The following is a 22666-nucleotide window of genomic DNA, read 5'->3' as shown; positions in this document are numbered from 1 at the left end:
ACTTATTTAGCACACGCATTAAGCTGTATCTCCGTTCTGACCTTTCTGAATTTGAAAATGGTACAGTCCCGCTGTTGCGTATGCGTTGGAGCGCTTTGTAAGAACATGATTGGCGGATTCTCGCTTGTGTAATCCGTTGGTTTGTTGATCTAAACGGGGCTTGACTCGGTGAAGAGGCCAGTATGGAGCCATCGCGGGATATTCAAAATAAACGCAATATAAGCACTAGATCTACAGTATCTTCGTGTTCCTCTCTCGCCATGGAAATAAAAAGAAAGAAAATCAGAGAAAGCTTGTTTTTTCCAAACGAGGTGAGTCTGTGGTGCCGAAATGAGCAAAAAGCATAATGAACCGACCGCGTTTAAGACCCTTTAATCTTAATAGTTTTGTTTTTTTGATGCCTCTAAAAGCTTATTTACACTGCCCCAATAGACTCCAACAAATAATTAATACGTTAAAATCGCTAAGCGAGGGCACAAAGTCAATTACTAATACTAGGAGTGAATTACCATTGTTCATCCTCTTTTATTTGGTACAAGTAAAAACTAATAATACAATGAAAACAAACATTGATTGATTTCTGAAACATCACTAAAAACAGGATTACTTTCTTGAATGTTTAGGTTGTTTTGTTTCCTCGTTGCACCCTGTGCCTTTATTGTCTGACCTCGGAGCATTGTTCAAACCATGTGATCTAGTTATGTTGACGTTACTTCAGTGCATCATTCCCCAGTGGAGCCCATATCTCCCCCTAAATCAGCAAGCACCTGTCTCAGGTGTTGTGTGCGTTTGTGCTAACACCTTTTGTGTTCGCCGTCATAAATGACCGACCCACAAAGATTGTTCATAAATCTCCCATATTGTATATATTATCCCAAGATGTTGCATTAGACCTTTTTGTCAACTTGTACTTTTTAGTAAGATGACAGGTTTTGTACTTCTTTTAAGAATATATATTTTATTGATAGGATTCATTGAACTGAGCTCATACCGGGCTAGTTCCCTGAAGAAAACAAACTATATATAACTAAATAAAACTATATAAAACTAACTATATATATCTCACATAATAAATTAATTACCAATTGCTTGATCTGAACAAAATATGTGTCATTTTAAAGCTGGACATTACAATGCATATAGCTGATCCCATCCTACCAATGTTTTTCTTTCTCTCGACTCAATCCGGGTGGCGGAGGACGAATCTCAGTTGCCTCCACGTCTGAGACCATCAATTCGTGCATCTTAACACGTGGCTTGTTTAGCACGCGCCCCACTGAGAGCAATCCAAATTATAGCGACCAAAAGGAGTTTTACCCAACGTGACTCTACCCACCCTAGCAACCGGGCCAATTGGTTGCTTAGGGGACCTGGCTGGAGACACTCATCATGCCCTGGATTCAAAAAAGCATCTTTACTTTTCCTTATTACTTCCTGAAACATACAAATAACATAGACAATGACATATCGTAACTTAGAGCAGACTTTCCTGATTCAAACAAGCCCAAACACAACATAATATAATAAGTAGATCTTGAAATATTTCTCAAAGGGTGTACATGGAAAGGTGATGCACAAAAAGACACTCAACACATGTTGTGTTTGTGTGTGTGCGCGTGCAAATCTGCATATGCGCTCATCTAAAGTATTGGGGTGCACATGAACACTTAATAGTTCTGTATTTTGTTGTCTAATCCATTAATTTCCTATGGCGGTCACTTAGACCAGGAACACTACAAGTGTAATAAAATGAAATAAAGCTAATAAAATTATGAAAAATATCTATACATTTTTTTTTTGTTCAGATGCTCTGTGTGAACAAAGTCATGCAATGTTATTCCTACTGGATGAAATACAGTTTACAGGAAAAAATTTAATCAGTCAGTTTTGACCAGAACACAATATAAGGGTTTAGCAATATCACATGAGCCGGAGTGCTGATGTACCATTTATCGGCATGTCTGTGATTCAGTCATAGGCAGGAGGCCACAGGTAATCACAAATTGAACAACAGCATGATTTTAAGTGTGATATTGCTATTATACAACAGTTCAACAAACAAAATAATACTGAAAAGAATTTAAGGAATAGTTCATCCAAAAATGAAAATTTGCTTATAATTTACTCGCCCTCATGCCATCCAAGATGTATCTGACCTTCTTTCTTCATCAGAACAGGATTTAAGATTTTTAGGAAAGTATCCCAGGTTTTTAGTTTCATCTAATGCAAGTTAATGGACACCAATTTTTTACAGTCCAAAAGGCACACTTAGTCAGCATCAAAGTAATCCACTCGACTCTAGTCGATTAAGTAATGTCTTCTGATGTTAATAGATACATTTGTGTGGGGTAAAAATCGCTAATTCAAACGTCTTTAACTTTAAAACAGCGCTTCTGCCAGCTCTCTGTAGCTGTTTGAATTGACCTAACCCTCTCGTGAAGTACGTTCCTCTATGGTAAACAGCAAAACTTCTGAATTCTCGCGTGAACGCGCCAACGTGGTGACGTCACACAACATTGATGTGAGGCATTCAGTGTTTACAGGAAGCGATTGGTGTCCATTCACTTGCATTGGATTAAACAAAAAACCTAAAAATCTTAAATCCTGTTCTGATGAAGAAAGATGGTCATATACATATTGGATGGCCTGAGGGTGAGTAAATTATAATTTTTGGGTGAACTACTCCTTTAAAACAAAAAATGGCTAGTTTGTTTGAGCATTTCTTCTCCGCCATCGAAAATAGTTCCAGAAGAATCCATCAAACACAACTTGCTCTGCACTGCACTCATACTCCTATGACTGAGTCACTGTTTCTTGAACAAATCGTTCTCATTCCCTTTGTTTTGGTGTGTTTTTTTAACTAATCAGTTGAGTCGATGATTGAAAGACTACTCCTAAAAGACGCCATCTACTGGAGTAGATATGTAATCCCCAGAAGTGGTCACTGAATGATTCAGTCATTGAAATAAAAATTTACAATGAATCAAAATCCAAACCACTGTCTGGAAAGCCACGAGCACGGAGATGTGTAGTGATACAAACAAAGTGTCCCAGTGAACGCCGCTCGTCCATTCAGATCCGAGGACTGGAACTAACTGTTGTATTGAGTAGAGTAGAATCGGATTATATCGTGTAGTCGCGCTCTCTCCTAGTACATCACTCTCCCGCCGGTCTGAACCCTCTGTCTATAATGCTTGTTTATTTTCTATCCCCCCATAGGACTGTGACATTAAGGAAAAGCTGGACTTTGAGATGCGAATGAGAGAAGGGGCTTACAAGCTTCTAGTTGCCAGCACTAAGAAAGAGCAGGTGTTAGACGCATCTAGGAGTTTGTTAACCTGCAATGCCCGAATTAAAGCCTATATGAGTGAGGCACAGAAGAGGAAAGAGCACCAGGACACCAGAAGGTTAGAAAGCTGGTGCATCTGTTCCTTGTACAGCGAATATTTTGTGGAAAATTATTTCATCTTAATGTAAAATGTTATTAGACATACAGGAGACTTGCATATTTTTATGTTTTACTTGTTCTTGCAGGCCGTCAAACTCTAAGAATCAAATCCCTTGTAAGGGGAAGGTTGCCATATCTGGTGAGTAATCTGAAGTCATTTTAGAACTTTTTTCCTTCATGTCAGTCATGTTTACTTATTTCAATTCGGATCTAGTCATCTTTTACCCTTTCTTTTGCTTATCCAGGCCTGCGAATTCCATTATTTTGGAAAGATTCAGAACATTTCAACAGCAAAGGGAGTGAGTGAAAATTTAAAACACTTTATCATGCCTTCTCTTTATTGGATGGGAGCGTCTTAATCAGCTCCCTAGTTCAGTAGTCAGAGCCTGGTCATAGAGTCGGCCATTTCTGGGCTGGCCCAATGGCAAAATTGTTCTAGTGCATTGAAAAGATGCACTGTAAAAAAAAAAAACAGGACCATTGTTGGTATTCCATAAGTGTCCCAATGCTCAGTGGATAAGTGCCCTTGCCAGTGCCTGAATTTGTGTTCATGATATACTGATTCACAACATATGGAGCTGATTGAGACGCACCTGATGTTTGAAAGTACTGCTTAAAACATGAAATGCATAATAGCTAAAATTCTGTTTATTTTAATTGAAGTCCACGTTTAACAGGTTTTAAGTCATAGAAAGTGACGTTAATTTAAGAATGTCACTGTTGGAAATTTCTTGTCAACAACACATTTTAACACACATTATTAACAAGTTGAAACCAACAATTTAAGCAAAATTACACGTATAACAATTAAATGCTTGTATCGTTAAAAAGTGCAGTGTGTCATAGCTGTCTGAATGTGATCTGCCAGGTCCAATTTAATATATATTTTTTTCTATTTTAAAATACTTTCTGTGCTCCCACACGTAAACCATTTTGATCTACTCTTCACATTAGCTTTAATGCAACCAGGAAGTTGTATGACAAAATGGAGAAGAGTGGAGCATGGAAAAGGGGCGGGGCTTAATAAGGTGAATAGGATTGTTTGGATTTTTGATCATCTGTTACATAAAAACTGTAGGTGCGATCAGTTAGAAAAGTCATAGCAACCCGAGTCAGAACAGGCTGCAGGTCTGTACTAAGGATATGCTATGGTGGTCAGCTAATCAATTAGTCATCCAACAATAATATTTATAGTTGTGGTGGTTTTAAAGGGAGAATGAATTATCAAATTATTTGAGATGCAACTTCTTGGTGAGCGTATTTGCTTGATTATAGCATGCTGTGCTTAAAAGTGAATAAAAGTCAGCACAGTAAAACTCTGCATGAAGTCTCGTCTCTTTAATGCTTTTTATGTGCTGCTGTTATAGCAATGCACTGCATCAACAATACATTTCAAGATGATCATTTTCTGATATTAAATCATCTGCCGTGAGTAATGTTCTTGTATTTGTGAAGTGCTTTTGAGAGATTAAAGTCTTTAGCTGATTCTGTTGGACACTGCTTAAATAGTCACCAGTGCTGTGCTTGGCGTTCGTATATCCCTCGGAAATGTGTCTGATTGGGGTCATATGAACATAACGGAGCCTAATTATTTATTTTTATCCTTAACACTGACTAGTTGTTCAAACAACCATCTAGTCGATAAAGAAAAGTGGTAGTTTTGCACAGACTTAATCTGTATCAAGTTTGGTGGATGAAGCTTTAAAACCATTCGAGTAATTACAATTACAAATGCTGATCTTGGTTTAGGGATTCTGGAAAACCTGGGAAAAGTCTGTTGAATAACAGTATGCTGGCTTTTTATTGTTTTCAAACTGGTTTCCATAACATTCCCACTGTCTGCCATTGGACAAACAGATGGTTGACCCAATGTCAGACAAACAGGCCAATGTTTTGATACACTTTGGGGAAATCAGCCTATAAATGGTTTACTTAAAGATGTCTCTGCATATTAAGCTGGGATATAAGAAAGTACTTTATCATAAAATGCAATAAACACTAAAAAATAGCTGTTTATTTGATGTCATGCATATTTGAATCCTATAGGTGCGCAGAGGGTGGCAGTCTTCTGTTTGATGAAGATTGGCTCTGAGATTTTTGACACCGAAATGGTGATTGCGGACCCGACAATGACTGATATTTGTTTTGAGGGTGTCAGTCTTTTGTAAGTATTCAGCTTTCCCTAAAATTTTAAAGTAAGTAAAAACTGCATGAATGCATTGCTGCATGTCTGAGAGATTTTTCTCAATATCTTGAACAGCTCAGAGGCTAAGCCAGACTTTGAACTAACATTGGAGCTGTATAGCTGTGGACAAGAGGAGGAGGAGGCAAACTTTGTCAACACTCCAAAAAAACTGGCCAGGAAGTTCCGCTCCTCTTTTGGCAGATCTTCGAGCAGAAAACTCTGCCCTCTTCTGGATGGAGGAGACCCAGACAGTTTCCTCCAGTCCAACCCAATTCCACAGTATGCCAGGACAAATATGTTTAATAGCATTGCAGATAAATTAATATTGTCCATGTTGTAGAGAAATATATATTTTTAAACAATATTACAGAAATCTGTTTTATGTGATTTGTTCTCTAATTACCAATGTATATTATGTCATTTGTAGAGGTGCACGCTACTCATTGTTGGCATACACCACATTGGGTTTAGAGCAGGCGGAGGGCTCTTTCCAGTCTCATTCTCTCATAATCCTGCAGAACGGTAAGGGCAATCATGTCACATTAAAGGCATTTTTCACCCGAAAATTTAAATTCTACGCATTATGTCATTCCAAGCACATATGTCTTTCTTTTGTGAAGAGCTACATTTTTTAACAATGTACTGGCCACTCATTTCTATATAATTTAAGTGAATATGGATCTGGGCTGAAATTTAAGTCTATATCAACTTACACTTTGTCTATTCCTCACACAAAGCTATGTTATAGCTCCAGATGACATGGTATGTACTTCAAAAGTCACAAGGACTGACATATGGTATAATATAACATGCAGTTGAAGTCAGAAGTTTACATACACCTTAGCCAAATACATTTAAACTCTTAAAAACGTTTTCAGACATTTAATCGTAGAAAACATTCCCTGTCTTAGGTCCGTTAGGATCACTACTGAAATGTCAGAAGTTTACATACACTTTGTTAGTATTTGGTAGAATTGCCTTTAAGTAGTTTAACTTGGGTCAAACGTTTTGGGTAGCCTTCCACAAGCTTCTCACAATATGTTACTGGAATTTTGTCCCATTCCTAAAGAGAGAACTGGTGTAACCGAATCAGGTTGTAGGCCTCCATGCTCATACATGCTTTTTCAGTTCTGCCCACAAATTTTCTATCAGATTTTAGGCCTTAAAATACATCCATAGGTACAACTCCAATTCAGTACACCTCCTATCTGAAGCTAATTGTCTAAAGTCTTGACATCATTTTCTGGAATTTTCCAAGCTGGCACAGTTAACTTGGTGTATGTAAACTTCTGACCCACTGGAATTGTGATATAGTCAATTAAAGGTGAAACAATCTGTCTAACGATTTGTTGGAAAAATTACTGTCATGCACAAAGTTGATGTTGGCTAATATGAATTCTGTGGACTGGTTAAAAAATGAGTTTTAATGACTACAACCGAAGTGTATGTAAACATCTGACTTCAACTGTATCATTGTGTCATTTTAGAGCTCAAGGGTTAGGATTAGGGTTATATGAAAAGTGGCCACTTATTCAAAGTTTCTCCTATAGGTTCCACGTAAGAAATAAAGTAATATGCCGTTTTGAAATTACATGGGTGTGAGTACATGACAGAATTGTTAATATGGGGTGAAATAATCATCAATCAATGTAGCATAGTGATCCGTACTTCTATGGTTGACCCTCTGCCATTGGTTGTTCAGTGGAAGCATCATCATGGCTGCCGCTCTATGGAAACCTGTGCTGTCAGCTGGTGGCACAGCCTGACTGCATGACTCAAGATATGATGAGTGGTTACCTGAGCCAACAGGTAAGACATAAACTCACATTTACAGTTCTGTGTAAAATAAGGCAACCACAGTAATGGAGGACTGATTCAGTGCTTTTTCTAGGCCGAATCTTTTATTATAGGGATTCATATCAACATTTGTAAATTGACTATGTAGTGTTGTCATGTAATCAGACTGATATTTGATTACTGTGTGTTTAGCAAAACATTGGGGGTTTGCAGCGTTGCTGTAAGCTTTACTGTGTGCTAAAGGCTGGATGGCTTTCATGCTATTACTCTCCTGAGGAGATTCAGGCTAAAGTGGAGCCCAGTCTCATTATCCCCATAAATAAGGTAATAAATACTTTGACCAAAGTTGCTACAGTCAATTTAAATGAAAACTTGAAATCTTGGTATTTATAAAAATATTTTTTTTTTGGAAGATGTAACAATGCTTTTTTTCTTTCCTAAATGGAAGATGGATTTGAAAGCTAAATTGAGTTTTTGAAATCAATTAAAGCTAATCCCCTTGATGACACAAGTGCAGTTGCAAAAATAGTCACTGTACTAAAACAGATATCAGAAAATTATCTTCTCCCAATGATTCTCTATCATCAAGATGATAAGTTAAAAAAGGACATCCTGGTCTTTCAGCAATATCCTTTAATACACAATTACTGAGAATGTGGTCTTCATAATAAGGTATGTAGTTCAGGATTTGAAAATATATCCCTTTCTGTGTGTCTTTGTGGAGGAAACCCGTATCCGTGCGCTAGATAAGGACCACCAGAGGTCTGGGTCTAGACTGAGCCTGATAAACCCTGGGAAAGGAGACTCTGCTAGTCATGTCTTTAATGCTGACACACCTGATGTCTTGCAGGAGTGGTTGGATGCCCTCTGGCAGCACATGTATGACCAAAGTGAGTTCAACTGACATCTATTAGAAAAAGCGGTGTATCTGTATTTAACTGAATTTGCAGACACATGGTGCAGTTTGTAAAAGTAACTTGTAAATAATTCTGTGTTTAGATGTGTTGACGCTATTCATATTAACCCATGCATTAGGTCAGTGGCAGCATACGTGCCACAAGCTCATGGAAATTGAAGTTCTTTCACCAAGAAAACCCCCACTCTTTGGCATGAAGCAAGCTGGCTCTGTTTATAATGATCTCAGTAAGTAATTCATTTTATTTCAGCATGTCGTGCATACGGGTCTCGTTTCAGATTTCCAGAAAAAAGAAAACGCATCTTGGGACACCTGCATTGTTCCATTTGTTGCGCTGCCTCATTCTGATATTTTAAGTGCAAGAACACATTCAGTGTGAACGGCCCCTTACATTGCATTCAAGCTATACATCTAATCAGCATGTGTGACTTCTGGGAATCAAACCTATGACCTTGGAGTTGCTTGCTCCATGCTGTACTAGTTGAGCCACAGGAAAATGAATATGTAAGGCCATCAGAACCTGCATTCCACTAAATGCTATTGCACATAATATTCAAGATTAAGTTTATTGTTTTGCTAAATATGTATTGTATAGTGCTTCATGTTTCTACAATTTAAAACCGTTTGATGCATGTTTTTGCTTTCTGTTAGTTTAGAATAATTCACTCTATAAAACATTTATTAAAACTCATTCGCTGGGAATTACTATTCCAGGAAAAGTAACTTCAAATGATTAAGAACAACACTAAAAAAATGCACTCAGCGGATTTATTCTGGTATGAGAAGTCATTTTGCAAAGTTTGTAAAATATTAGCAATTTTAAAGTATGTTCTTATTATTATGCATTACATTAATTGCTTATTAAAAAACTTAACTAATCTGCCAAACATTTTCATTGTACTATGCAGGCATTGGATCCCCTGGGAAATTTGAGAGCTTGACTGACATCATTCACAACAAGATTGAGGAAACTGATGGGCGCTTTCTCATTGGCCATGAGGAGCGACAGACAGCCTCCTCAATGGGCAGCCCTTTTTGAAGGATCTCGACCAATGGTGGTACAAAAAAGTGTGCTGTCACCAGGTAAAGAAAGCAACCAGTCTGTTTCGAGCCCCCCCGTGAGCAGCAAAAAGAAGAGGAGAGCCCCTCCACCCCCTTCTGATAAATTACCATTCGTTCAACCTACCAGCGTCTTATCTAATCAGGAGAAAGAGAACTGTAAGGGGGCGAGGCCTCGGACAGGGCGCCCGTCACTGGATGCTAAATTCTCTGCCATCATTCAGCAGCTTCAGAAGAGCAATGCGTCCTCTCGTAACAACGCACCTCTTGCACAAATCGAACACCATCAGCACCCTTACACTCCCAAAAAGAGGAATGAGTCAGAAAATCCTGAGAAAGCATTCAGTCAGGATCCTCAGGCACCCGTGCCGGCCCCCAGGAACAAACTGAGGATGTCATTCAGAGATAAGATGAACCCCAAAGCTTGGTGAATGAATGAGGTGTGAGACATTTATTTGTCTGCCCTCTCATGATTCATTGAGGAAAGATGTCCTTTTTAATTTTCGGTGAACTATTCTTTTAAGAAGAACTCCCTTTATTATCTATCTAGCTATCCAGATCAGTTCAGAAGTATACCAGAATACAGTAAGAGAATGTACAAATCTTGTTTTTCACTTTTAAGACTTCACTTGTGTATCATGTGTTTAACACTAGATGTCTGTAACAACCACTTATGATGTAACCACTTTACCTAAGCACTTTGTGGATTTTGGCACATAGGATTATGAAAGCGCAAACCAGCTGTAGCTGCATCACTTCGGTTTATTTTCCTAACATGCAACCTTTTATTTCATCTCAAAGAGTAATATAGTTATAATATGTACATGTTCTACTTTTTGTTACTTAATACACTATCTTAAAATATCAGTGGGTAAAGAGATACATTAGAAACTGGATGATCTATTTTTTTTTATAAATGTATTGTGCTTGAAATTATTTTTTTATTTTCTCCTTGTCAGACACTAGGGCTGTCCTGTTCACAGACACATATCCACTATAATTGACCATGTGGTTTAAAAATAGTTTACACCCAAATACAAATTGAGGGACTGTATAAAATCTCAATTTAGGGTATAATCTTGTTTCAATGATTTCTTTTTAATAATGTATAGTAGATGATTGTAAGTTGCACACGTCTGATGCAGTCCACTAAATACCATTGCATAATTTTTCAAGAATGTTCATATTGTTATGGTACATGTTGTGCAATACTTTGCTTACAAAATTTGGAACTGTTTAATGTATGTTTTTGTAGCTCAGTGTCCATCTTTTTGATGTTTTAGAATAATTTACTCTGAAATTACTAAACAATTTCTCTTGTTCTTTTGCAATAACAGGAAAATGCAGTAACTCTTAAAATGAATTAGATCTACACTAAAATGTTCTACTAAGAAGGCTTGTTCTGGTGTCCTTATTTTATTGCTTGCATGGCTAGTATAGAGAAGGTGTTATTACAGTATTTTGACTAGAAATATTACAGTATGAGAAAAGAAAAACACAGTCAAAACACAGCACACTTAACAGTAAATAAATCCGTAATCCATCACAATTCCTTGATTAAATCAGCCAGGCCTGCGCTTTGATAACTGAGATGGAGGAAAAAACACACTTCAAATATACAACTATATATAACATTGTTTATACTAAAGACAGTGTCTATAGAAAATCAGCATACCCCTTTGGAATGGTCACTTTTTTTTTCTCTCTCTCTCTTCTAACAGCCGGAGACAAAAATGGAACCTTTTGGGCAGAACACCAAGTGCTATATTTGGTGAAGCATGGTGGTGGCAACATTATGTTGTTGGGTGTTTCTATTCAGCGGGGAAAATGGATGCTGCCATGTTCACCCAAATTCTTGAGGAATATTTGTGGCCCTCTGCTCGACAACTGAAGATGGCAGGTGGTTCACCTTATAACACAACCATGCCCATAAACTCTCCATCAAAAAAAAACAATGCACTGGCTTAAGGATAGGAAGGTCAAAGTCCTTGAGTGGCCAAGTCAGAGCTCTGACCTAAATCCAATAGAAAACCTGAGCAGTCCATCACGCACACCCTGCTATTTGACTAAACTCGGACAATGGGCAAGTATTCCCCAATCTAGGTGCGTGAAGCTAGACATATTCAAACAGACCGATGGCTGTACTTAAAGCAAAACGTTAGCTCTAAAAAGTCTTAAATCCAGGGGTATGATCACTTTTCAAACCCTATTATTCTAGCTTTTATACATTTTTGGAATTGTTGCCTTTTTTCGTTACTTGCATGTATTAGGGCAAAAAAAGCAACTATTCTGAAGGAGGACAATGATTTTCTACAGGCACTGTTTATTATCACCATTTCTTTAGATATATTTCTAACATACATTACACTGATTCAAGGAAAACAAACACTAATAAGTATTATTATTAATTTTTTACATTATAATGATCTTGAGGTATGAGTCTAACAGAAAACTTGCCTCTGGTTCTGACTGAAACTACTTTGTTTTGGATGACCGATGAACCTGTTGTTCCAAAGTTCTCTCCAGTTCCTGCCAGTGCTGTTCCTCAAGAACCTGCTGCTAACAGCATTTAAAGGAGAAAATTACATCATAATAAATCTGTACACTCTAAAAAAAAACCTCAACCCACTTAAATTAAAACTTACAGGCAGCAATTACAATTTTAAGCTACAGTGTTTTGATTGCACTTTTTGATCCGGTTAAATTTAAAGGTGCTATATGTAAGATTGAGGACAAGCGTTTGAAATGGTTACTGCAGTTCAAATTCAAAATATTGGAGAATTGTCTGCCCTGCCCCTGAAGCTCATGTGGGTTGCCACAATTAGCCAACTCAGCATCCGTTTTAAAGGATTTCTTGGCTTAAATTGTCTCCATCTTCCAAAGGAATCTCCAATATTTATTCTTGTTTTACTACGCCACTGGTCATGGTGGTATTTAGACGGATGGCGAGGCTTTTTCTGCAGAGTGGAATCTGTTATCTCTGATCCAGTATGTTTGTTGAATTCTATGGCTGCAGCAGTCAGTGTTGTTTGCCTGCAAACTTGTCCAAATCTGGCAACCCGAAGTACTATTGGTGAGTGGGCGGGATCACACGGGCCAAAAACGTAAACACAAATTCTGGCCAGAATGGCAACTTCAAAGTAGAATATAATGGCTGTAGCATTGTTATCAGTAAAGCCAGTATTTCTAGCATGTTTTCTAATTCTCTAATGACATATTATGTTCAATTTATTATTTAATACAGTAAAAATATTACATATAGCACCTTTAATTACAATTTTACAAAAATTTGAAACTCCAAATACATTTTATTTTTTTTTATAAAACTCACAAAATTGTCAATTAGAAATGACAAAAATATTGTGACACAATATATAGAAATAAATAAAGATGTTAATGGTGGAAAAACAAATATTTTATTTTTTACAGCGTTGAAAAATTGTAGCCAAATAAAACATTTTGTCACCTTTTTTTGGATGGAGTTCTTGACTGTGAGTGGAGGCAGCAGCTCATTTCTCTTCATACTGTTCTTTTCAGTCTTCCTCTTGTGTTTTTCCTGTTGTTTCTGCTGTAGGGTCTTCTGAAGGGCCAAAACTCTCTCATCTTTACAGACTGCCTGCCGCAGTTCACTTCTCAACCTCTTCTCCTCTTGACTGTGGAACACCAGAGATCAGTCACTTTTCCATACCTTCCTTCGCATGGATTACTTTTATGACACTTTAGGTTAATTTATTAAAGGGATAGTTCACCAAAAATTTTTAATTCTCTCATCATTTACTCACCCTCATGTCATCCCAGATTCCATCCCTTTTTTATTATAAATCTCCATTTTCACTTTCACATTCACATCAAATTTGTTATTTAAATATTGACCTGTTTCTCACCCACACATATCACTTCTGAAGACATGAATTTAACCACTGGAGTCATATAGATTATTTTTATGCTCCCTTTATTTGCTTTTTGGAGCTTCAAAGTTCTGTTCATCGTTCACTTGATGAACTTGTTCACCTGAAATCTTAATTTCTGTTCTCCAAAAGAAAAAAGTCATACACATCTGGGATGGCATGAGGGTGAGTCAAGCTGTGTGAAGTGTTTTTTTCATGTAATAAAGAAAGTCATATGGCAGCGGATGAGTAAATTATTTAAGAATTTTCATGTTTCTGTTAACTAACCCTTTAGCATAATCAATGTCATGAATTTGCTTACATTTGTCCACATAGAAATAATGCAAAATCTTAAATATATATTTTACATCACAACTTTTCTTTGTATTAAAATGGTCAACTTCCTAACATTTTGAGGCCTCAGACTTTTGGACCCCACTGGAGGTTTGAGCACCCTGCTGTTACCTGCGTGCAGCGGCCTGTTCTGCCAGACTTCTGTGCAGAGCGATGTTGTCCAGCTGTTCTAGCAGAAGATGTTCTTTGACTTGTTTCTCCTCAAGGATTCGCTGTCTCCTCTCCTCAAGCTTACACTGCTCGGACTCTCTCAACAGTGTCAGACGCTCTCGCAGCTCCGCCAGGGACATCTCACACAGCAAGTCATGACCGGCAAGCTGAGTCAAATCACAGTTAGTCGTTTGTATGTTTCTTTTCATTTCCAATAAGATATAGAATTTGGCCAAAAGTATGAGGATTAATGGGTTTGGCTATTCAAGTAATTCCAGTGAAGACAAATCGTAAAGCTATGGAATACATTGACTTTCTAGAGAATTGTGGGCTTCCAACTTTGTTACAATAGTTTGGAGGACCCTTTTCTTCTTAATACCCATGGATTTGAAATATACTGTTTTGTTTTGAGGATGTTTGAAAATAATCCACTAACCTCTGTGTCATCCACAAGCTTTTGTCTGACCATAGACATTGACTCAAAAGCACGAATCTCACATATAAGCTCCATCTTCCTCCTGAGCTCTGCTTGGGCATCCTCCAGGGCCTGGCTGAGAAGTTCCCTGTTCTGCTCTGAGACCTCCTTAACTGACCCAAATAAAGTGTGCTTTTATTGTAATTTCATGCTTTGTGAAAACTTTCCATTGCATTTATCGTCCATAATCATTATACCTATGCGTTGTTTGATTTCTTGTAGCTTAGTTTTGGCTGCTTTGGAGTTCTTGTGACCATCAGCCACTTGCTGCACCAGATCCCTCATTTCCTTCTCCTCCTGCAGACGCTTCTCTGCATATCTGCGCATGAGCTCCGCAGTCTAATGCAATCACACCGATAAAATGAAAAAACAAACATGCGTTCGTTTAAGTGCATAGTTCCTCAGACTGAGTCATCTATTGCTGTAAACACAACAGTTTGTTACGAGATCACCTCCTCCTTAGTCTGCTGAGCTTTATGGTGGTTACGCTCCAGGACACGTTCTCGTGCGAGCGCTGCCTCTTCATGGCTGATCCGCCCCTCCAGTCGCCGGCGCTCTAGTTCAGCTAGTTCTTCTTGAAGATCCTTCTCTCTCATCTCCTTCTGCCACTGCAGGTACACAGACGGCTCGTTTGCACCCTGCGACAAACGCTCTAATCTGCAAAAGCCAAACACACATTACAAATTCTCATTAAGCCCAATTGGCTTGTTTGTCTGCAAAGATTTGTCTAACACCACAATGGATGAGTGTGAATTACTTTATCATGACTGTTGTGAAGAGCACCTCATTGACCATCATGCATCATACCAGTGGCTAGTTCTCCCATAAGGGATAGTTTACCCAAACATTTTAATTCTCTCATCATTTACTCACCCTCATGCCATCCCAGATGTGTTTGACTTACTTTCTTCTGCAGAACACAAACAAAGATTTTTAGAAGAATAATGTGTCTGGTGGTCAGAACTTTGAAGCTCTAAAATGCACATAAAGGCAGCATAAAAGTAATCCATAAGACTCCAGTGGTTAAATGTATATCTTCATATGTAATATGATAGGTGTGGGTAACAAACAGATCAATATTAAAGTCATTTTTTACTATTAATTCTCCTCCCTGCCCAGTAGGTGGTGATAATTCCCACTAATGCAAATAGACAAAAGAAAAAATGGCTGTTTAGTGTAAAAAATGACTTAAATATTGATCTTTTTATCACCCACACCTATCATTATCACTTCTGAAGACATGGATTAAACCACTGGAGTCTTATGGATTACTTTTATGCTGCCTTTGTATGCATTTTAGAGCTTCAAAATTCACATACAGAGCTGGAATATTATTCTAAAAATCTTCCTTTGTGTTCTGCAGAAGAAACTAAGTCATACACATCTGGAATGGCATGAGGGTGAGTAAATGATGGGAGAATTTTCAAATTTGGTTGAAATATCCGTTTATGTTTTTACACAGAGAAAAGTAACACAATCTGATTAGCACTGGGGAACGACAGTACCTTTTCAGTTCTTCTTCCAACTGACGATTATACAAAGCTCCCTCACGCAGGATGGCTGTTGTGTTCAGTCTGACCGGTAAGCTGTTTGTCTGTGCCAAAAAAAATTAATAAAAGGATATGTTAATATATTATTTAACAGCACAAAAAAGCTCACTATTAGAAAATAGCCAACACTGAGTTGAAAAGCACACGTTGAACCATGGTAGATGTAACAAGCAGTAGTTTTTCAGTGCATATTCTGTGTAGTCAAAATTACCTTTTTGGTGGCAGGGCTGCCAGAACCATAAAGCTTGTCAAATTTGAGTTCTCCATCACGGCTTTGAAGAATCTGGGATATCACATTCTGTTCAACAAAAAATATAGACATAAATATAATAGTTTTAATAATTTAAATCTGATGATTTGACATTCTGACAAATGTAATCCACTGAGGTTAAAGAAAAAATATAGCCATGTGCCTATAAGACAGTTCTCAACTAGTGGGTCACAGGGGAAAAACAATGCATAAAAATAAATGAATGATAAAATGCATCCAACAATTTAATCGAAAAATTATTAAATACCATGAACAAAACTATGCACGGTTTTATATAAAAATATATGACACTGTGCCGACCACCATTTTTATAATAATACATTTCAATGTGTAAAATACACTTTTATTTATTTGTATGGCAATACCATACTACTTGATGTTCAATGTCAAATCTGGGTCCTGAAGCAAAACAGTTGAGAACCATTGTTGTGAAACACTCACCTGAGTTTTCTCAGACTTCTGCGGGTTTGCACATTTGAACTGCTGTGAGTTTGCTTCATTTAGGACTTCCTGGTGGAGTACAGAAATTTTACACCATGAGGAAACATGAATAAGCAATTAATACATAAAAACAAAATCCATTTGTACAGTCATGAAATGAGAGGCAGAATGTGATACAGTAGCTTCTGTCTCATTTTGAACATACTAGTGCTTTCTTTCGGTTGCTCTGTTTCCTTTCGACCAGAATCTCAGGTTCTTTTGGAGATCTGTGAGTGCTGGCTGGCGCCTGCAGGAGGAAGTGAGCAAATGTTAAAATCTTAATGTAATGGGCTTAATGGATAAAAATATCTGCTATTATTTATAATGGGCTAGTTTGATATCTCTGTCAAAACATTCTCATTGTAAAAATTTAGTGAGCACAAGATGAGCCATCAGTATTTTTGGTCTGTATCTCTGCTGGAAGTTAATTTCGTCAACTTGGCGCACACTAGCAAATTGATGGCCTCAGAGCTAACAGACATGGAAAGCCACAAAACTCCAATATTGATTTCATGGGGTCTTTAAACATGCATTCCAGTGGCTTCAAGTGCATAGCATTTCTTTTTCTTCATGTATTGACCTGAATCAACATGCTTTGGTGTGTTTTGCTACTTGCCGGCTTGGGCTTGTCCTGCTTTGGAATGACTTCAGGAGCAGGGAGTGGTCGAACTTTGGGCTTGGTCAGATCAAATTCCCTGGGTTCTGTGTTTTTTCTGGGAGATTTCTTCGGCAGACTTCCTTTGCCCATTTTTTTGGCAAGTTGATCCAACAATAGATCAATCTCACTGCACCATCTAATAAGAAACATAAAGTTATCAGTCAGAAAGCATAGTGTTGTATTTAAAGCTGGACCTATTATTTACAAATACATATACTGTGCTTCATCTTCTCTAAGCCTTCAGTGAGGAATAATGTTGATTACCACAAAAAAACACACCTTTTCTTGAAAAAAAAAATGAAAGTGACAGTGAGGCATTTCAAATTAAAGTGAATGGGGCCAATTTTTGGAGGGTTTAAAAAGGCAGAATTGTGAAGCTTATAATTTAATAAAAGCACTAACATGAATTATCTGTAAAAACTCTTGAGCTGTAAAGATGTTTAAATCATACTTTTTCAGTCATTTTAAGGTTTTAGTGTTTATGGCATTACATCGTCATGGCAACGAAGTTGTAAAAATGCATAGAACTTCACACAGAAAAGGTAAGTATGCAATTTTATCACACTAAAATCATGTTAACATGCATATTGTATACGTCTTGTAACTATACTTTTGAAATAGTGAGTACTTTAATGTTTACCAATTGGCTCCATTAACTTCCATTGTAAGTGCCTCACTTTTAAAGAGAAGGAGGGACAAGTCAAAATGTATTTTTGTGGTAATCAACATTATGCCACAAATGTTGTTGATTGCGCTTAACTTGTATTGAACCCGGAATATTCCTATAATGACTTGAAAAAAATCTGTATATTTAATTCTGTTATGGGACCCATATTTCTGCTTTGATTGTGCAATTTGAACTTCAAAGCATTTTGATTCTTAAAGGCTAAAACCACAAAGTCTCATCAAGTAGTTATTGATTATGATGCGTACATACGATTTAGAATCAGAATAGTTTTATTGGCCAGATTTTGAATCACTTTACCTGATCAATGGGGTGATCCAGTTACTCTTTACAATGGCAACATCATAGATGTGACTCCATTCCTCCTGGATGTGGGTTGTGAGGTTGTTGGCGCTAAAGAAAAAACTGAGGAACTGAGGTATCAAGCAGGTCCCATAAAAGAGAGAGGAAACAAAATATGAGGAAATGTACAATACAATGTTAAAATTACAACACTTCTCTATAGTTTAATTATTAATACTTTTCAGCAATTAAAGTTTTCTATCAAAACATTTTTTAAAGTTAAAAATTCGAATTTAAACCCCAAAATGTAAATTCCGGCATTATGAACTCACCCTCATGCTGTTACAAACCCTAATAACTTTCTTTCATGAAACACAACAGAAAATCTGTAACAGTTGAAACTGCTCTTTTTTCCATACAATGAGAGTAAAATTGGGGACTGGGGCTGTCAGAAAAGTAATTTGGGTTTGGAACAACATGAGGGTTATATGATGACAGAAATGTCATTTTGTGTTACACTATTCCGGTAAGCACCATGAGATATTTCTGTACACTAATGATCACTTGGTCCATTATAATTTTTTCCTCCCCTTTTCAGTATGCCCAATTCCCAATGCACTCGAAGTCCTCGTGGTGGCGTGTTACCACAGAGACCTAGCATGTGTGGATGCTTCACACTATTCTCCGCGGTATTCACACACAACTCACCATGTGCCCCACAGAGAGTGAACCACATTATAGTGACCACGAGGAGTTTACCCCATGTGACTCTACCCTCCCTAGTAACCGGGCCAATTTGTTGTGACTCAGCACACCCTGGATTTGAATTCGTGACTCTAGGGGTGGTAGTGAGCGTCAATAATCACTGAGCTACCCAGGCCCCCCGGTCCATAATATGGTTAAATAAACAATGTTTAGTATAGGCTCTGCTTTGCATGTATTTTGCTTACTTTGTGCATTTTTGAGATGTCTAGAGACTTGATAATTCTGCTAAAATGCTCCATTCCCAGGTCATCAAGACAGAATATTGCAAGATAACAGACAACTGAGGAAAATAACAACAACACAATATGTCATTTTGAGAGTAGCTCATAGCAGGAACATAGCAGGAACAAAGGGTCAATGGAGTTTATAGTAATATTCAAAACAGCAGATGGAGGCTGATAGTCATTTTTGTAGGCTACTAGTACTACATCATCACATTTACCAATGAACAGGTTTCGGTCCACTCTGAGTAAGCTTTCCCCATAGTGAATGTAGAAGATGTTGATCACAACCTCCAAAAACCTTTTGTGCGTGATGCATCCATACAAAGTATCAATAATAAAGTCCTGATCAGCAGAGGAAATATTCTAAAAGACAGCAGACAAGAGACAACTTATTTTTATGTTATGTGGACCAAATGAACACACATGAACATGTTTTAAAGCTATAGGTATATGTTTAGTGTTCACACCTTAAGATCCTTGACAGCATCCTGTGTAAACTCGTCAATGCATTGTTTGTCTTCTTGAAACTCATCCAGGAGTCTTGTGACTTCCTTTACAAGTTCTTTGTAGTTCATCCTCACTGGTTTTTAGCCCAACTAAAGACACGTAACGATCAATAATACATCGCAGTCCGAAAATGTGGATTATTTCTCACTAAGCCTGTAGATTCGGTATACTGAAATATTTGAATGTAATTTCTTAAACCGGGATAAAAAGTCCAATGAATCTATCCTGAACCTTGCGACAAGGGTTACATTTATTGTTACGTTATATCTAAAATGCAAGAGCTACACTTCAAAACACCTATTCGGGCAGCGACAGTGTTTTGTTGTTGCCTGGCAACAGGGAGGCAGTCCGACTTTCTTGAGGGGAGACCAGAGGTCTATGGAAGAGATTCTTCAGTGTGCTGTATAAACAGCTTTTGTGAGTAAACAGCTAATTTCTTAATAAATTGACCGCATGTACGCTAATCTTCAACATGTTTTACACTAAAAATACGTTTGGTATTAACTTTATGTGGGGTTTACACCGATATAATTGCTGTTTTATAAGAGAAGTCACTGACGATTTTGCGTCAGATAAGTGTCATTTTACGGCTTTCCATATTTATTTGTATGGTATCCGCAAACGGTGACTTACTGTCGTAGCATAATGATTGACTCGTTCTCACATCCCATAATGGTCAAAAGGAGGTTCTTATATCGGTATAGAAAATCTCTAAGGAAAGGTTATCTTTGTCCAAGAAAAAGGGGACTTGTTATGAACAGATACAAAGATGATTTTCTGGTTAATTATATTTTTATTTTTGGAAAATTTTATATACACATATCTAAATATTTGAAAGTTAAACCCAGGTTTTCTGTATTTCACAATGCGTTTCTTTCTTACACAAAGGCCCTGCAAATGATGAAAAGTAAATATGCACAAAAACTTTGAAATAATTGAAGAATATGATTTAAAAACAAACGCTAGCCTTTTTTTTTTTCTGTAATGCATTTTGCACCTGATTTCATTGTTATATTGCAATGAAATATGATTGTTGCCATGTACTGTTTGTTCAATAAAAAAAAAAGAAAAAAGGGGGACATTTTGTAAGACATGCACATTAACAATATTAAAGGAATTTTCCGTGTTCAAATAAAAGTTAAACTCAATCGACAGAATATGTGGCATAATGTTGTTTACCAAAAAAATTATTTTGACTCGTCACTCTTTTTCTTAAAAACAAAAAACAGCAAGAATCGAGGTTAAAGTGAGGCACTTACAATGGAAGTGAATGGGGCCAAGTTTCGGGGGATTTAAAGGCAGAAAAGTTAAGCTAATAATTTGATAAAAGCACTTATATTCATTTTTCTGTTAAAACTATGTATTATTTGAGCTGCAAAGTTGTTTAAATTGTACAGTCATTTTGGGGTTTAAGGGGTTGTTGACATTACATCGTCATGGCAATTAAGTTGTAAAATTGGCTATAACTTAACACAGAAAAGGTTAGTACGTAATTGTATCACTCTAAAATCATGATAACACACATATTGTTTATGTCTTGTGGTTATACTTTTGAAAATGTTTTAATGTTAAAAAATGGCCCCCCATTTATTTCTATTGTAAGTGCCTCACTGTAACACAGATTTTTGCTTTATTAAAAAAAAAAAAAAGAAAAAAAAGGGGGTGGGGGGGCAGGTCAAAATATATATATTTTTTAGGTAATCAATATTATACTACAAATGCTGTCGATTGAGCTTAAAGAAGCCCTGTTATGCCCCTTTTTACAATATGTCATATATGTCTCAGGTGTCCCCAGAATGTGTCTGTGAAGTTTCAGCTCAAAATACCCCACAGATCATTTATTATACCATGTTGTAAATGCCTGTTTTTGGTTGGAATCAAAAACACGTCATTTACGTGTGTGTCTCTTTAAATGCAAATGAGCTGCTGCTCCCCGCCCCCTTCATAGCTCTGGTCTCCGTGAATACAGTCAGAGACAATGTTACCTTTAGCTGCATTAGCCCTGGAATCAGCTAACAAGCACATTTGGAAAGGCGATTTGCAAACATCCTGTTTTTGACACTCATTCACAAAGCAGTCCGGAGTAAAATTATTTGCACAAACATATGTTTTGGGGTACATTTTCTCTCTCTGATGCCGGGAGTACATGGAGATTCTTATGTTCACTTTTACAGCCAACAACAGAACACTTACGATGCTTACGAAGCTGAGACATTATTCTTCTCACTGTATCTGCTCCAATGCAGAGAAAAATGGCTGACTGTGTGTAGATCACTCAGAGGAGAAGAGTGGAGTCCTTCACCCGTTGTGGGCGAGGCTTGCTCTAATGTGACATCACTTTAGAGCAGAAACGAAAACCATTAATTTTGACACTGTTTTTTGATTTATAGAAATATAAGAAAGAGGAGTGGGTGGACTTTTAACATTGTAGAGTGGTTGTGTACACACACTGCTGACTCACGTTATGTACAAACCATGTAAAAGTGAATTTTGCATAATAGGACACCTTTAAAGGTGCATGTTTTTTCCCGCTTCATTTAAAAAGTTTCACTCCTTTAGAAATCAATAGCAATTTTGAAACTCACATGAGATGAAGACTCCAGTCATATCAGTAACCTTTTAAAAGCTGTTTTATTCTACATGGAGAGGTTCCTCTTATGGGGCAGCCATGTTTGAATCACATGACCAGCCGGATACTACTCGCTTAATCTTAGAAATCACCCTGTTATTGGATACTTTTTGTCATGGATTAAATGAATCATGGCTGACTGTGAATAGTGAATTTCTACAATGGCATCGGGAGCTCAAAACTGTTGGGTTTGAATGATGCTGCATGATGATGCCCCTAGAGCACATTAGCCAACCTCAGTCCGACTCTTGTATCTCAAACAATGTACCTTTTCACAAAGCGGGGGTCTTCACAGAAGTTTCGCTACCTGCTACGTTCTGTACTACTGTTCTGCCAGACCAGCA

At 37.3% G+C, this 22666-nt stretch overlaps 2 protein-coding genes across 4 annotated transcripts; one reads left to right on the top strand and one right to left on the bottom strand.

Annotated features, from left to right (window-relative positions):
• Nucleotides 1-158: 158 nt before the first annotated feature.
• On the top strand, nucleotides 159-9841 carry LOC127656817 (rhotekin-2-like). Its single transcript, XM_052145295.1, is given in 13 exon segments — nucleotides 159-311; nucleotides 3220-3407; nucleotides 3535-3587; nucleotides 3694-3747; nucleotides 5495-5612; nucleotides 5709-5912; nucleotides 6061-6155; nucleotides 7336-7442; nucleotides 7623-7754; nucleotides 8155-8320; nucleotides 8466-8573; nucleotides 9255-9367; nucleotides 9369-9841. Coding segments are annotated over 13 exon segments (1935 nt in total). The 5' UTR covers nucleotides 159-182; the 3' UTR covers nucleotides 9837-9841.
• Nucleotides 9842-9849: 8 nt separating this feature from the next.
• On the bottom strand, nucleotides 9850-20143 carry cfap99 (cilia and flagella associated protein 99). Of its 3 annotated transcripts, none has more exons than XM_052145294.1 (15): nucleotides 19654-20143; nucleotides 19405-19549; nucleotides 19148-19242; nucleotides 18216-18328; nucleotides 17189-17366; nucleotides 16739-16819; nucleotides 16534-16602; nucleotides 16033-16119; nucleotides 15777-15865; nucleotides 14724-14928; nucleotides 14469-14610; nucleotides 14233-14384; nucleotides 13758-13963; nucleotides 12872-13058; nucleotides 9850-11958 (listed from the first exon to the last, which is right to left on the bottom strand). In XM_052145294.1, the coding sequence occupies exons 1-15, from the start codon at nucleotides 19759-19761 to the stop codon at nucleotides 11881-11883; spliced, it is 1935 nt and encodes a 644-aa protein (XP_052001254.1). In that variant the 5' UTR covers nucleotides 19762-20143; the 3' UTR covers nucleotides 9850-11880. The 3 variants fall into 3 exon arrangements, with proteins under 3 accessions (XP_052001254.1, XP_052001252.1, XP_052001253.1); XM_052145292.1 differs by having other exon boundaries at nucleotides 9851-11964; XM_052145293.1 differs by having other exon boundaries at nucleotides 9852-11961.
• Between the last annotated feature and the right edge of the window lie 2523 nt (nucleotides 20144-22666).

The sequence above is a fragment of the Xyrauchen texanus genome, chromosome 16 (genome assembly GCF_025860055.1).
Source record: "Xyrauchen texanus isolate HMW12.3.18 chromosome 16, RBS_HiC_50CHRs, whole genome shotgun sequence".
Taxonomy (NCBI): Eukaryota; Metazoa; Chordata; class Actinopteri; order Cypriniformes; family Catostomidae; genus Xyrauchen; species Xyrauchen texanus.
Note: the sequence above shows the minus strand (reverse complement) of the source record. Positions and strands in the feature narration are given on the sequence as shown.